Below are 15,279 nucleotides of genomic sequence, written 5' to 3'. Positions count from 1 at the left end.
GTTTATAGTGAAAGGTTGTGAAAACAGGCCAATTATCTTTTCGGCTTATGCCGATGACATCACTGTTTTTATAAGAAGTGATACAGATATCATGAATCTAACAAATGCTTTAAATATTTACGAAAAGGCCTCATCAGCCAAAGTTAATTGAGGTAAAAGCGAAGGATATTTGTTAGGAGTTTGGCAAGGAAGGACCCCTCCAGTGCTTCCAGGTGGAGTTAAATGGGGAAGAGAGGGTTTGAAGTTTTTGGGAGTATTCTTAGGAACAGATCAATACAGGCAGAAGAACTGGGAGGGTATGGTGGAGAAATATAGCTATCGTATAGGGGCAGGGTATTGGTCACAAATAATCTGGCTGCAGCAGCATTATGGCACAAAATGAATGTGCTGGATCCCGCGGAATGTGTGGTTGAAGAGCTACAAAGAAAGCTAGTTGACTTTTTCTGGGATGGGCAGCATTGGAAAAAATTTGCTGTACTTTTTCTACCCACTCAGGAGGGAGGACAAAGCCTGATGGACGTCAAAAACAGAATAAAGACTTTCCGACTTCAAGCAGCACAAAGATTGCTGTATGCGGAGCCGTGCTGATACAGCGTGTGCTGTGTTGAGGAAAATGAATATCTTCAAGTATGATGTACAATTGTTTTTGATCAATTTGGCCAACATGGACTTGAGGAATGTTTCCCCTTTTTACAAGGCAGTTTTCAAAGCATGGACATCAGTTTTTAAGGTCAAGAGGGTTCTCACAAACATTGGACTCTGGACAGAGAATGAACCTCTTTTTAACAACACGCTGATACCAGCACCGGCACTGGAGTCCAGAAGCATTTAGAATGTAATGGCAAGAGTGGGGTGTACAAGAATTGCTGACCTAAAGACTGGTGAAAACTGGAAAAGTCCAGAGGAGATGTGCAACGAGACAGGAATCAAGTCTGCAAGGATAATAAAGAGAATAATGGATGGAACTGTTTCAATTACCCTCTGTTTTCAGACAAAGCTCAGAAGAAAATGAGGTTCCTGAAAAGAACAGAGCGAGTCTTTTTCCCCAAGTGGAAGTTTCAGCGGCGATGGATGGAGAGCCAAAGGAAGGTTCTCTCCTATATTTCAGGACTCCTTTGCTGGAAGGTTTTGAGACTGTTTCAAAAAAGGCCCTGTATAATATTTGCATGAAGGTGTCCCATTATAACGTGCTCAAAGACTGCAAAGAGACTAAGTGGTCAGATGTGTTTGGGCCAGACTCGTCCCCTAGGGGATGCTGGAGGTCCCTGTACAAACCTCCTATAGAGAAACGCACTGTGGATCTCCAATGGAGGGTTGTACACTGGGCGGTAGCAACAAACAGACACGTGGCACACATTGACCCCACTGTAGGGAAAGAATGTCTTTTTTGTGACGATGAAGAATCGTAGATAATTTGTTTTTTATATTGTTTAAGGTTAAGAGAATTGTTTCAGGTCTTAGATAGGTGGTTTAGAGATTGGGATGTAGGTTTTAATAACGAATTTTTTTATTTTTGGACCAAAATATGTTGCATCAGACAGAAAAAAAGATCTCGTTAATTAATTTTGTGATTGGAGGAGCAAAGATGGCAATCTGGTTAACCCGGAAGAGAAAAATTAAAGGAGAGGGGGAGATAGGTCCTGAGGTGGTCTTAAAGGCTCTTGTAGCAACCAGAATCAAGGCAGAGTTTGCATATTTTAAACTAATGAATAATGTGGACATATTTATTGAAATTTGGGCTTTGAATGATGTTTTGTGCTCTGTGGATTATGAAAATGAGCTGGTTTTAAATCTATGAGGTTATGTGACTGTGTATTTAAAAAAAAAAAAAAAAAAAATGAGAATTTGTAATTTTTACTTTTGACTATGTGATTGTATGGTTTCTCAGAATGGATATATGTATGTATTTACCAATGTACCTAATGAAACAAAAGTTTTTCTTATGAGGAATGTCTTATAGTGTAAATATAAATAAAGGTGTGTTTAAAAGTCTGTATTTGAGTAGTTGCAATTGCACAATGTGTATTGTATTTTGGATACATGTGTTTTCCAAATGGCAGCCTGAGATTTCATTTTTGAATTAAGTGTCTTATGTATGAAATAGAGTGTAGTATGCAGGACCAAGTGTGTTGCAGAATTGCAACTTGAGTGCAAAGCATCGCTTTTGTTTAAGGAATGGGTTCAAGTGTTTGGGGTATGGTAACAAAAGCTTCAAGTTGTGTTACTTTAGTCTAAGCATGGGTCTATAGTATTCAAGCAACAGGCAAAAACTGTAAATTAACAGCATGGTAAATAATAAAAGTATATATATATATATATATATATATATATATATATATATATATATATATATATATATATATATATATATATATATATACAGTATTGTTCAAAATAATAGCAGTACAATGTGACTAACCAGAATAATCAAGGTTTTTAGTATATTTTTTATTGCTACGTGGCAAACAAGTTACCAGTAGGTTCAGTAGATTGTCAGAAAACAAACAAGACCCAGCATTCATGATATGCACGCTCTTAAGGCTGTGCAATTGGGCAATTAGTTGAAAGGGGTGTGTTCAAAAAAATAGCAGTGTCTACCTTTGACTGTACAAACTCAAAACTATTTTGTACAAACATTTTTTTGTGCAATTTAGCATTTAGCAATCCTGTGAATCACTAAACTAATATTTAGTTGTATGACCACAGTTTTTTAAAACTGCTTGACATCTGTGTGGCATGGAGTCAACCAACTTGTGGCACCTCTCAGCTGTTATTCCACTCCATGATTCTTTAACAACATTCCACAATTCATTCACATTTCTTGGTTTTGCTTCAGAGACAGCATTTTTGATATCACCCTTCAAGTTCTCAATTGGATTAAGGTCTGGAGATTGGGCTGGCCACTCCATAACATTAATTTTGTTGGTTTGGAACCAAGACTTTGCCCGTTTACTAGTGTGTTTTGGGTCATTGTCTTGTTGAAACAACCATTTCAAGGGCATGTCCTCTTCAGCATAGGGCAACATGACCTCTTCAAGTATTTTAACATATGCAAACTGATCCATGATCCCTGGTATGCGATAAATAGGCCCAACACCATAGTAGGAGAAACATGCCCATATCATAATGCTTGCACCTCCATGCTTCACTGTCTTCACTGTGTACTGTGGCTTGAATTCAGAGTTTGGGGGTCGTCTCACAAACTGCCTGTGGCCCTTGGACCCAAAAAGAACAATTTTACTCTCATCAGTCCACAAAATGTTCCTCCATTTCTCTTTAGGCCAGTTGATGTGTTCTTTGGCAAATTGTAACCTCTTCTGCACATGCCTTTCTTTTTAACAGAGGGACTTTGCGGCGGATTCTTGAAAATAGATTAGCTTCACACAGACGTCTTCTAACTGTCACAGTACTTACAGGTAACTCCAGACTGTCTTTGATCGTCCTGGAGGTGATCATTGGCTGAGCCTTTGCCATTCTGGTTATTCTTCTATCCATTTTGATGGTTGTCTTCCGTTTTCTTCCACGTCTCTCTGGTTTTGCTCTCCATTTTAAGGCATTGGAGATCATTTTAGCTGAACAGCCTATCATTTTTTGCACCTCTTTATAGGTTTTCCCCTCTCTAATCAACTTTTTAATCAAAGTACGCTGTTCTTCTGAACAATGTCTTGAACGACCCATTTTCCTCAGCTTTCAAATGCATGTTCAACAAGTGTTGGCTTCATCCTTAAATAGGGGCCACCTGATTCACACCTGTTTCTTCACAAAATTGATGACCTCAGTGATTGAATGCCACACTGCTATTTTTTTAACACACCCCTTTCAACTAATTCAACTAATTGCCCAATTGCACAGCCTTAAGAGCGTGCATATCATGAATGCTGGGTCTCATTTGTTTTCTGAGAATCTACTGAACCTACTGGTAACTTGTTTGCCACGTAGCAATAAAAAAATATACGAAAAACCTTGATTATTCTGGTTAGTCACATTGTACTGCTATTATTTTGAACAATACTGTATATATATATATATATATATATATATATATATATATATATATATATATATATATATATATATATATATATATATATATATAATGTGTGTGTGTGTGTGTGTGTGTGTGTGTGTGTGTGTGTGTGTGTGTGTGTGTGTGTGTGTGTGTGTGTGTATGAATGAGAGAGAATGGTAAATTAGAACAATTTGCGCTTGTAATTTCAAAATGAAGGCTTAGAATAGACCCTATACTTAAAAGCGCTCCTTTTTTCCCCTTTTTCAACAACCAACCAATTACAGTCTTCAAAAGACTGTGGTTGCGTTCCGAACCGCATACTTCCCTACTATATAGTATGGAAAAAGCAGTAGGCGAGCGAAAAGTATGTCAGAATCCTTAGTTTTCATAAAAGAGTAGGCGAGAACTACCGGGGGTTTGGACTATCTCTCGCGAGATTCGGACGTGCGTGTACTTAAGTTGCGTCCGAATATGCCTACTAACCTACAATATAATAGGAGAAAACAGTGCGTGAAAGGAGTAGAATGTTGGAAACCTCGGTAATCATAAAAGAGTAGGCGAGAAATCCCCAGATGGCCTACTGCGTTCCGCCCAGATTTTGAAGCACTCATCTTCGGATACTTTTCTATCCCTGCCTTCCCATAAGGCCACTGGAAAAGGATACGTCAGGCGGAGGAAAGTGATGCGGGTGTTTTCAAATCTACATAAAGTAACTAAACATAAGTAATCAATTCAATTTGTCCATTAGTACTGTCGATAAACTGAGGAACATTAACACATCAGCAACTACCTCAACATTTAAATGTAACATAAATTACAGAAGTAATATTAATCTTGACTGATGTTACAGTGACAGAAGAGGGTGTGTGTGTGTGCGTGTTTATCTGGTGGAGAGCGGCTGATAAGGGAATGCTGTCATCTGAGGATTTGATTAAGTATACTACAGAAAATAATACAACATCTATTTAAATCTTAAGCTGTATTTTATTTCAATTTCATTTTATTTCAACCGGACCTGGTTCCCAGAACTAACTCTCCTCACGACAGCCCCTCCTTGGCCCATTCCCCTGAGGAAGGACCTTCTTTATCAGGGACGGGGCACTGTCACCCACGTCCAGACCTCTGGAATCTTCATGTCTGGTCCCTGGACGGGACATGGAGGTTCTAGATGGACTAACACAAGCAGTCGTTGATACCATCTCTTTAGCTAGAGCCCCCTCTGCAAGGCGCCTCTATGCACTGAAGGGGAACCTGTTCATTGAGTGGTGCGTTTCCCGCCGGGAAGACCCCCGAAGGTGTTCGATTGGTGTCGTGCTTTCCTTTCTGCAAGATGGTTTGGAGCGAAGGCTGTCTCCCTCCACCCTCAAAGTATAGGCCGCCGCAATAGCAGCATACCACAATGCAGTAGAAGGTAAGTCCGTAGGGAAGCACAACCTAGTCATCAGGTTCCTCAGAGGTGTGAGGAGACTAAATCCTCCTCACCCAAACTCGATACCCTCTTGGGATTTAGCTCTAGTGCTCAGAGCACTTCAGAGCCCTCCCTTCAAGCCTTTGGCATTATGCAAGCTTAAAATCTTGTCAATGAAGACAGTGCTCCTGACTGCATTGGCCTCTATCAAGAGGGTAGGGGACCTGCATGCACTTTCGGTCAATGAATCGTGCCTAGAGTTCGGGCCCGGTAACTCTCACGTTGTCCTGAGACCCCGGCCCGGATATGTGCCCAAGGTTCCCTAACACTCCCTTCCGAGATCAGGTACTGAACCTGCAAGCGCTGCCTTCGGAGGAGGCAGACCCAGCCCTAAGTGCCCGTTCTAAGTGTCGGCTTGCAAACACCACTCCCGCCCTCTGGGCCGGATACATGCGTCTATTGTCTCCAGTTGTGTTCCCCGGAAACGGCTAACCCTGTGAGCTCCTCCGTCACCCCTGTGGTGTCAGACGTTGCGGACCGTCTGACGCCAGGCCTGCACACGTATGCTTTTGAAATGTGGTTGTAGGCTAGGTTCCATATGTAGGGGTTCCTACCCATATGTGTATTTCTCCACGGTACCAGCTACCATTCTGGCTAGCCCCGTGTCTTTCCCTGGACAGAGCCCGCTCTGTCGTCTCTGAGCGTGTTCTTTCCCCCCTACAATTAGGCTGGAACCACCTCAGAGACTGCCATAGGTTATACTACCCTGCAGGTTAGTCCTAATGTGTACTCCACCACCATGCCCTCAAAGGGCCGTGGCTCTGCAGCGTTCCATCTCCCGAGACGGGCACCCTTTCCCAGCGTTATCCAGTAGTCATACTGAGTGGGTCTTGCAGAAACAGCAGTGACTGTTCTCCCTGCTTGGAGCCCTGACTTCCATACCATACTAGACGGTACAGTTTGCTCAAGCAGGATGCTGGAAGGGCCAGCATCCTGGCATTTTCAATAGGGATCCCAATTCGTCGGTCTAAGTCCGACGTACGTCGAATGTGACCGACTGAAAGGGAATGTCTCGGTTACGTATGTAACCCTCGTTCCCTGAAGGAGGGAATGGAGACGTACGTCCCGTCGCCAGGCGCTATGCTTCCGCTAGGAGTCCGAGTCACTAGTCGGCTCCTCAGCAGAAAAAGCGCTGATCTACCATTTCACTTCCTATTTATACCCGCGCTGCGGAGGTGGAATGCGTTGATCACATGCCAGATTTCATTGGCTTGTTTTTATACACTCGAAGTAGGATTGATCTCTAAAGTCAGATCCCAATTCCTTCAGGGAACGAGGTTTACATACATAACCGAGACGTTTCATGTGTTGACTTTTATTAATTTATTGTGATGTTTATTTTTATTAATTATTTTACTCATTTATTCATGTTTCCTATTGTTGTCAGTAAATAAAATAATATTTTATATAGGGCCGGGACTTTAACGCGTTAATTAAGATTAATTAATTATGTGACTTTAACGCGTTAATTAATTATGCAAAAAAAAAATAAAAAAAAATAATTTAACCACACTTATTTTTGCACCGCGGAACGTTTTTCAATGAATGAGTTTCGACGGACCGATTATACTGGAACACCAACTAGCGCTCCGGAGCTCCGGAGTCACGACAACCACAATAACAAACCATGAGTGAACATGAACGAAGAAGCTGATGAGACCGCTTTGCTTGGCCCCGTGGATGGGAAATTTTGTTATAAAAAACGAAAGAATGGAAGCGTCGTCAAGAACATGGTTGTGTGCAAGCTATACAACAAGGAATTTGCGTATCACCGCAGCACATCGAGCCTCAAATATCACAAATATGCTTTTGCTAAACTTAATGGCAAACATTGCGCTGGTGTGCTGGACTGAAATAAATAAACAATATTTTGTTGATTAAGCTTATGGATTCAGTCATTATTCAATGGTATACTAAAAATCCATGTGCAGAATGACTTCTCATTGTTCTCAGATCAAATATTTATATGCAATTAAAATGCGATTAATTTCGATTAATCAATTACAAAGCCCCTAATTAATTAGATTTTTTTTTTTTAATCGAGTCCCAGCCCTAATTTTATATAATTATTCATATGCATTAATTCATTGCTTGACTGAAAATGTATATGTATTCACATCGGCTACATTTGTCTAATGTGTATTCATGGTATGCATCGCTATGCTACGCCTTTTGCTTGTTTTACTAAAACGATATAAAAAAGTAATATTTGAAGTATTGGTCAGCATTTGTCATTATTATTGTAATTGTTTGCGGGTGGGCTAGCAGTGCAGTTCATTCTGGGGGTAATCTTAATTTTTTTATAGTGATACTTACATTTTTCGAGTATACAATCAACAGTTTCCTCCAAAGGGGAGATCTTGGAGCAGCTGAAAGACGTCTCTGAGACACTGAGGGAAACCGCAGAGGTCGGGCTGTGGAGTTACTGATGCTATGAGCTCTTACTCCACCTGTCACTCATATCTGTTCTTTTATTGTTTTATAATTACATGGTAAGGCAAGGCAAGGCAAGGCAAGTTTATTTATATAGCACATTTCATACACAATGGCAATTCAAAGTGCTTTACATAGAAAGGAATTAAAATAGGGCTAAAAAATGCATAAGAAAAAGAATACAATGTAAAGAGAATTAAAAGTAATAAAATGATGATAACCAAAGAAAAGAACAGGTAAACTAAAACAGTTATAAAAAATATTTAAAAAATGGTGCATAGATAAGGTGCAATCAGTCGGACGTACAGTGGCACAGTGCTCATTCAGTAAATGCACAGCTGAACAGATGTGTTTTGAGTCTGGATTTGAATGTGGCTACTGTTGGAGCACATCTGATCTGTTCAGGAAGCCGGTTCCAACTACGGCTGGCATAATAGCTAAAAGCAGACTCTCCTTGCTTTGAGTGAACTCTTGGTATTTCTAACTGACTTGATCCTGCTGATCTGAGTGATCTGTTGGGTTTGTATTTAATCAGCATATCTGCGATGTATTGAGGTCCTAGGTCATTGAGTGATTTATAAACAAGTAATAGTACTTTAAAATCGATTCTAAATGTAACTGGAAGCCAGTGTAAAGACCTGAGGACTGGTGTGATATGGTCATATTTTCTGGTTCTGCTCAGAATCCTGGCAGCAGCGTTCTGTATGAGCTGCAGCTGTCTAATGGTCTTTTTGGGAAGGCCGGTGAGAAGGCCATTACAATAGTCCACCCTACTGGTGATGAAAGCGTGAACCAGTTTCTCTAAGTCTTGACTGGAGACAAAACATCTAATCCTTGCAATATTTTTCAGATGATAGTATGCTGATTTAGTTATTGCTTTGACATGACTACTGAAACTCAGGTCTGACTCCAAAATTACACCAAGATTCCTGACTTGATTTTTTGTTATCAGACCTTTAGCCTCAAGATACGCGTTCACCTTGAGAATTTCATCTTTGTTTCCAAATGTAATGATTTCAGTTTTGTCTTTGTTTAACTGAAGATAGTTTTGGCACATCCAGTCGTTAACTTCATCAATGCATTTGCACAGCGAGTCAATGAGGCTGTAGTCATTAGGTGACAGTGCTAAGTAGAGCTGGGTGTCGTCAGCATAGCTGTGGTAAGCAATATTGTTCTTTTTCATTATTTGGCTCAGTGGCAGCATATACAGGTTAAACAGGAGAGGTGCTAGAATTGACCCTTGTGGGACTCCGTATGTCATGGACGTCCACTCAGACTTATGGTCTCCTATACTCACATAATAACCTCTCCCTTCTAAGTATGACCTGAACCATCTGAGGACCATCCCAGAAAGCCCGACCCAGTTTTCCAGCCTGTCTAGAAGTATGTTGTGGTCAACAGTGTCGAATGCAGCACTGAGATCGAGTAGAACCAGAATTGATGTTTTGCCTGTATCAGTATTTAAGCGAATATCATTTATAATCTTTATGAGCGCTGTCTCTGTGCTGTGATGCGGTCGGAAACCAGATTGAAAATTGTCAAAGAATCCGTTTGAGTTTAAGAATTTGTTTAGTTGATTTATTTATTTATTTATTTAATTAGTTTATTTATCAGGGACAATGTACAAAATACATTAATCTTACGAAAAGATGTTTTGTACCAGAATTAGCTAATGCTAGTTTCCATCTGCAGTCCCCGGGCAGGTGCACACAATATTAAAACATAATGACTTTCAGTAGCACTAACAAATACATACAATAGTAGAAAAACACTAATGAAAAAAACATCACAACCTAATATGTATATACTACATAGTCAAAAACATTTTACACGTATAAAATTTAAATGTGTTGATGCTGACACAACTGGTTATCAAGTATGTGCTTCTTTAAGTTTCGAGAGAAGTTATTCTGATCTACAGACAACTTTATACTGTCTGGGAGCTGATTCCATTGTTTAATGGTTTTAAATGAAAAAGCTGTCTGTGCAAAGGCAGAGGATCTTTTCGGGATAGCACAATTTCTGTGAGCAGTGGAGCGAGATGTTCGGGTCGTCAGTTCAGAATAAAGCTTTATGAATTTTTTCATTAAAGGTGGAGCAATATTATTAACAATTTTAAAAACAGTTCTTAAATTTGTATATCGAATTAGGGAGTCAAAACTTAATATTTTATATTTACTAAGAATATTGCAATGATGATAGCGAGAGGCTTTTCTGTCAAGTACCTTTAACGCCTGATTATAGACCGATCTAAGCGGTTTAAGTGTAGTCTCTGTGGCTTGTGACCAACAGGACAAACAGTAGGTGATGTGTGGAGAGATCATGGCATTAAAATACATAAAAGATGCTTCAATTGTCAAACTATTCCTAATATGTCTAAAAATAGAGATATTATATTTAATAGAATTGCACATTCGTTTAATATGTTTTTTAAAACTTAGAGTTTGGTCAAAATGGACACCTAGATATTTTATCTCTGTCACGATGTTAATTTTTTGACCATTAAAATAAATGTTCGGCATATTTGTAACTTTTTTGGACTTAGTGAAATACATTCCAACAGTTTTTTCAATATTTAATGTTAAGCAAGAAGATTGCAACCAATTACTTATTTCATCCATGGCTGAGGACAATTTAGTGGCCACTTTCTCCATATCCCGCTCATGTACATAGATGACGGCATCATCTGCGTACATGATGATCTCTACGCCCTTGCACACAGCTGGTAGATCATTGATGTAAATACTGAACAACAATGGTCCCAGAATTGATCCTTGCGGGACCCCAGTTTTGCAGAACTTCAAGGAGGACACTGCATTTTTTACCCTCACACATTGCATCCGATTTGACAGATATGATTGTATCCAATGCAATGTCTCCATAGACAGATTATACTTAGTAAGCTTAGACAGGAGGACACGGTGATTTACCGTGTCAAAGGCTTTTCGCAAGTCCAGAAACACGGCACCCACCGTGCCCCCTCTGTCCAAGTTGGCCTTTATATTTTCTACCAGATAGCAGCAGGCTGCGTCGGTGGAATGGTTACGTCTAAAACCGAACTGCATAGTGTGCAACAAATTATTACAATCTAAGTGATCCATAAGCTGCTCTACAATGACTTTCTCAAGAATTTTCGATGCTACCGGCAATATACTAATAGGTCTGTAATTGCTTATTTCATTTTTGCTTCCAGATTTATAAATTGGGGATATAACTGCTCTTTTAAAGACACTGGGGAAGATACTTTCATCAATAGATTTATTCACAATATATGTGATAGCTGGTGTTAAAATCTCCCTATGTTTTTTAATGAGAGAGCTATCAAGTCCCCAGAAATCCTTAGCTTTTGAGTTCGATAAGGATTGTATTATTTTATCTGTTTTAGAATAATCAATGTGTTTAAAACACAGAGGCTCATGATCACAAATGGAGAGCTGAGATGATGAACAGGAATGAGGTAATCCAGAATCATGTTGGATAATTTCATTAACTGAATCAATAAAATAATTACTAAAAAGGTTTGAAACTATTTGACCATCCTTGTGATTTTCATCATATATTTTCAGCTCTATTGTTCCACTTTTAGTTTGCATCTTTCCAGTTAATTTGTCTATAGTTTGCCAAAGTTGTTTTGAATTGCCCTTTGCTTGTTTAATTATATTCAGATAAAATATTGCTTTTGCTTGTCTTAGCTGTTGAATGACTTTGTTTCGTAGTCCATTATAGATCAGGCGATCAGTTACGAGTCCCGTTTTATGGGACTTTTTTAATGCTGAATCTCGAGTTTTCATCAACTTCCAAAGATTATCATTTAACCAAGGTAAAGGAATTTTAACTTTAGGCTTTACCTTTTTTCCTTTAGAATATTTAAAAACAAGCTGCTGAAACATCTTTATCAACTCACTGGAAGCTGCATCACTGTCTTTATCATTTACCATTTCAAACCAATTTACCTTTCTTATTTCATTATCAAAATTCTCAACATCTTTCCTGGGGATATAGAGTACAGATTCATTAATATCAATTTTATTTAAATTTCGGTAACGTGCTTTTGACAGTTTCCTTGCAACTAATATTAAATTATGATCAGAAAGACCTGTTATTAAATTATAGACTTTACTGATACGGTCAGCTTTGTTAGTAAAGACTAGATCAATAAGTGTTTGAGATGTTTTAGTAATGCAAGTTGCTTTTTCAATCATTTGTGTAAGATTAAATTTTTGAGTAATCTCCTTAATCTCCTTATTGAAAACAACCTTTTCGATGATTTTGCCTATGAAGGGGAGATTTGAGATTGGTCTGATCTCACATAGCCCGATCTCAAATATGCCACCATATTTGAGATCGGGCTATGTGGTGTGGCAAGCAGCGGGGCGAGGGCGAGGGCGAGATGAAGGGGAGATTTGAGATTGGTCTGAGATTGGTTAAATATGGTGGCATATTTAACAATGAACAATCATAATGATAAAACAAATAAGGGTTTGTGTACCTTATAACAGAAAAATCTCTTTGAATAAATCATCATAATGCAATACATTTATTTTTTTTTATTTTTTTTTTGTAGTTGTTATTTCATAAGCCTGGGATGAAACAGGAGTTAAATTTAACAAGAAAAAGAGGGAAATATAAAGGAGATTTAGCCCACTTTTGCTTGTGGATGACATTTTTTTGCATATAAAATAAAGAAATTAACAACATATTCAAGAGATTATGCAAGGATAAAAAAGGATGAAACTGTCAGATGGGTTAAAATGTATTTATTATAATACAATGATAAAATAACTGGGCAGCTGTTTCTTAAACAAGACCACAAAATTAGCAAGTTTAAACCAATATTAAAATATAGAGGATAGATGAATTCTGAACAAGAAACCTGTCACACAAGTTGCGCTTGGGATATCGCCTTGGGTCACATGATAACGTCAATGTAATAAGGTTCGTGGATGGAAGGAAGGAGGCGGGAACCGGCGAACATTTAACAACTTTAATTCCAAAATAAATAAACAAAACGAAAGTAAACCGCGGGCAGCCCCTCACGGACGACTGCCCACCCACACATAACAAAACTCAACATAAAGTCCAGGCCTGGTCCTCTCTCGTCTCTCGCTGCCTTCGCTCTTCCTTTTATGCTCCCGTCCCTTGGCCGCGAGACGAGACTGGTGTGTCACGCAGCTGGTACTCATTACCACTCGTCACCGGCCCTCTCTAGCGGTCCCTCGCCCCGCTGCTTGCCACACCACAGTCAACATGGCGCATAAAGTGCGGATCGCATTCATACTTAACGAGATCTGGATATATAGTACCTACTCTTTTAGCGCTCGTTAAGTAAGTACTTATTGAAATAGAGTACCTACTTAATGAGTATGCGGTTCTGAATGCAGCCACTGATTTGGATGTGACTAGCTTAGTGAACTCTGTACATTGTTCGGTTCCGGCTGTAGCGCCCTTGCAGCATTAAAATTCTCACTTTAACAGTGTAAAAAAGTCAGTATGCATGAAATAGCATTACCCCCCCCCCACACACACACACACACACACACATCATAGTTACAAACTAAGCTTTAAGATGCTGTTTAGCAAATAAACTTTAACAATATCTAATGTTTGCATATGTAATTTTTGTAGAATGTAATGTAAACTAGAATTATGGTTTTGGGAAACACCAAATCCTTGAACTTTGATGGTAACAACAAAACATGTAATCATAGTTAGCTAAAAATACTTTTGGGATATACACCCCTTGTGAGCAGGGCACCAATCACAGAAAGTGCTCAAATTCACTCTTGGGGTATGATGACAATACTTAGGTTGTGGTAACATAAGTAAAATGGTCAAGTCATCTACTCGGAGACAAGCAGGTTGCACTTGTTATAACTGATGGTAACCCAACAACACTGACTAAACAGATTAGCTCTGTATATGAAGTGAAGTGACAACTGTCCATCTATCTGTCATTTTATTTTGGTAAGGAAAAAAAATTAACAATATTTCTTGAGTTCTGTAAGCAAGTGTAAATGGAAAATCAAAGGTTAAATTCCCTTGGTCAAATTATCTAGAAATAGTTGATAAAGAATGACTACGTAAACCCTTTCTTTTGAGCAATAGTGTATAATATTACTACTCTTTGGAAGCATATAGTGTATGATCTACCTGTATCAATGCTTTGAGATAATATGCTGTTTGTGACTTAATCTGTATGTTTACTTTAGGTTACAAATGGACAACCTGACATCCAGATACAGTGTACTCTTAGTGGAGGGATTGAAAGTTACACCTCAGTCCAGCCAGCTCACATTCATTTTTCTGTTGATGGCTTATGTCTTTGTAATGGTGTCTAACATTGGGATTTTGATTCATATCTCTGCAGAAAAAAGTTTACACCAGCCTATACACATTCTTTTCTGTCACTTGCCAGTGAATGATGTAATGGGAGTAATTGTCGTCGTACCACGTTTACTGAAGGACTTATTAACAGACCCCTCTGAGCGCTACATCACATATGTGGAGTGTGTCTTCCAAGCTTTTTTTGCACATTTATATGGAACAACATCCCATACTATTCTAATGATCATGGCCTTTGATAGATATGTGGCCATATGCAACCCACTGCGATACCCAACTATAATGAGCAATAAAATGATGGTTAAACTGTCTGCTGGAGCTTGGATTGCTGCAGTAGTTCCGGTGTCAATTCTGATCGGCCTCAGTGTACGTCTGACTCACTGCAGATCTGTGATTCAAAACCACTTATGCGACAACGCTTCACTGTTTAAACTGTCCTGTGAAAATACAGCAATTAATAATGTATATGGATTAACTTTTACTGTGGTTTTACTCACCTCCTCACTTGGATGGGTGTTATTGACATATCTCAGAATTGCGATGGTGTGTATAAAAAGCAAAAACAAAGCAACCAACAGCAAAGCCATAAAAACATGCAGCTCTCATCTAGCTGTTTACATAATCTTGCTGGCCTCTGGTTTTTTTGTTATTATATTGCATCGTTTCCCTGAATACTCTGACAGTAGGAAGTTTGCTAGTGTATTGTTTCATGTTATACCGCCAGGATTGAATCCCATAATATATGGTTTTCAAGCCAAAGAAATAAGAGAAAGAATGTTAAAACTCTGCAGAAGAAAGGTTTATTCTAAATGATTTTAATGTATTTACATATGCACCCACTGTAATGATGTAATGCAAAAAAAAGAAGCAAATTTTAAATGCAAAATTAACCGTTAAACAGGGTCCCAGGGCATGCTCCCTCATGAGGTTTGTTGCTTTATTTTTTTATTTTTTTAAATGGTCCACATAATGAAAATGTGTTAATAACAGAACTGCAATAAAGTTATAGCTTATAATCAACAATAAT

At 38.7% G+C, this 15,279-nt stretch overlaps 1 protein-coding gene across 1 annotated transcript; it reads left to right on the top strand.

Annotated features, from left to right (window-relative positions):
* Window positions 1-14,126: 14,126 nt before the first annotated feature.
* LOC137046250 (olfactory receptor 5K1-like) lies at window positions 14,127-15,065 on the top strand. Its single transcript, XM_067423379.1, has one exon. The coding sequence runs from the start codon at window positions 14,127-14,129 to the stop codon at window positions 15,063-15,065; it is 939 nt and encodes a 312-aa protein (XP_067279480.1).
* The last annotated feature ends 214 nt before the right edge of the window (window positions 15,066-15,279 follow it).

The sequence above is a fragment of the Pseudorasbora parva genome, chromosome 18 (genome assembly GCF_024679245.1).
Source record: "Pseudorasbora parva isolate DD20220531a chromosome 18, ASM2467924v1, whole genome shotgun sequence".
NCBI lineage: Eukaryota > Metazoa > Chordata > Actinopteri > Cypriniformes > Gobionidae > Pseudorasbora > Pseudorasbora parva.
The sequence above is the reverse complement of the archived record's forward strand: the minus strand, read 5'-3'. Positions and strand labels throughout refer to the sequence as shown.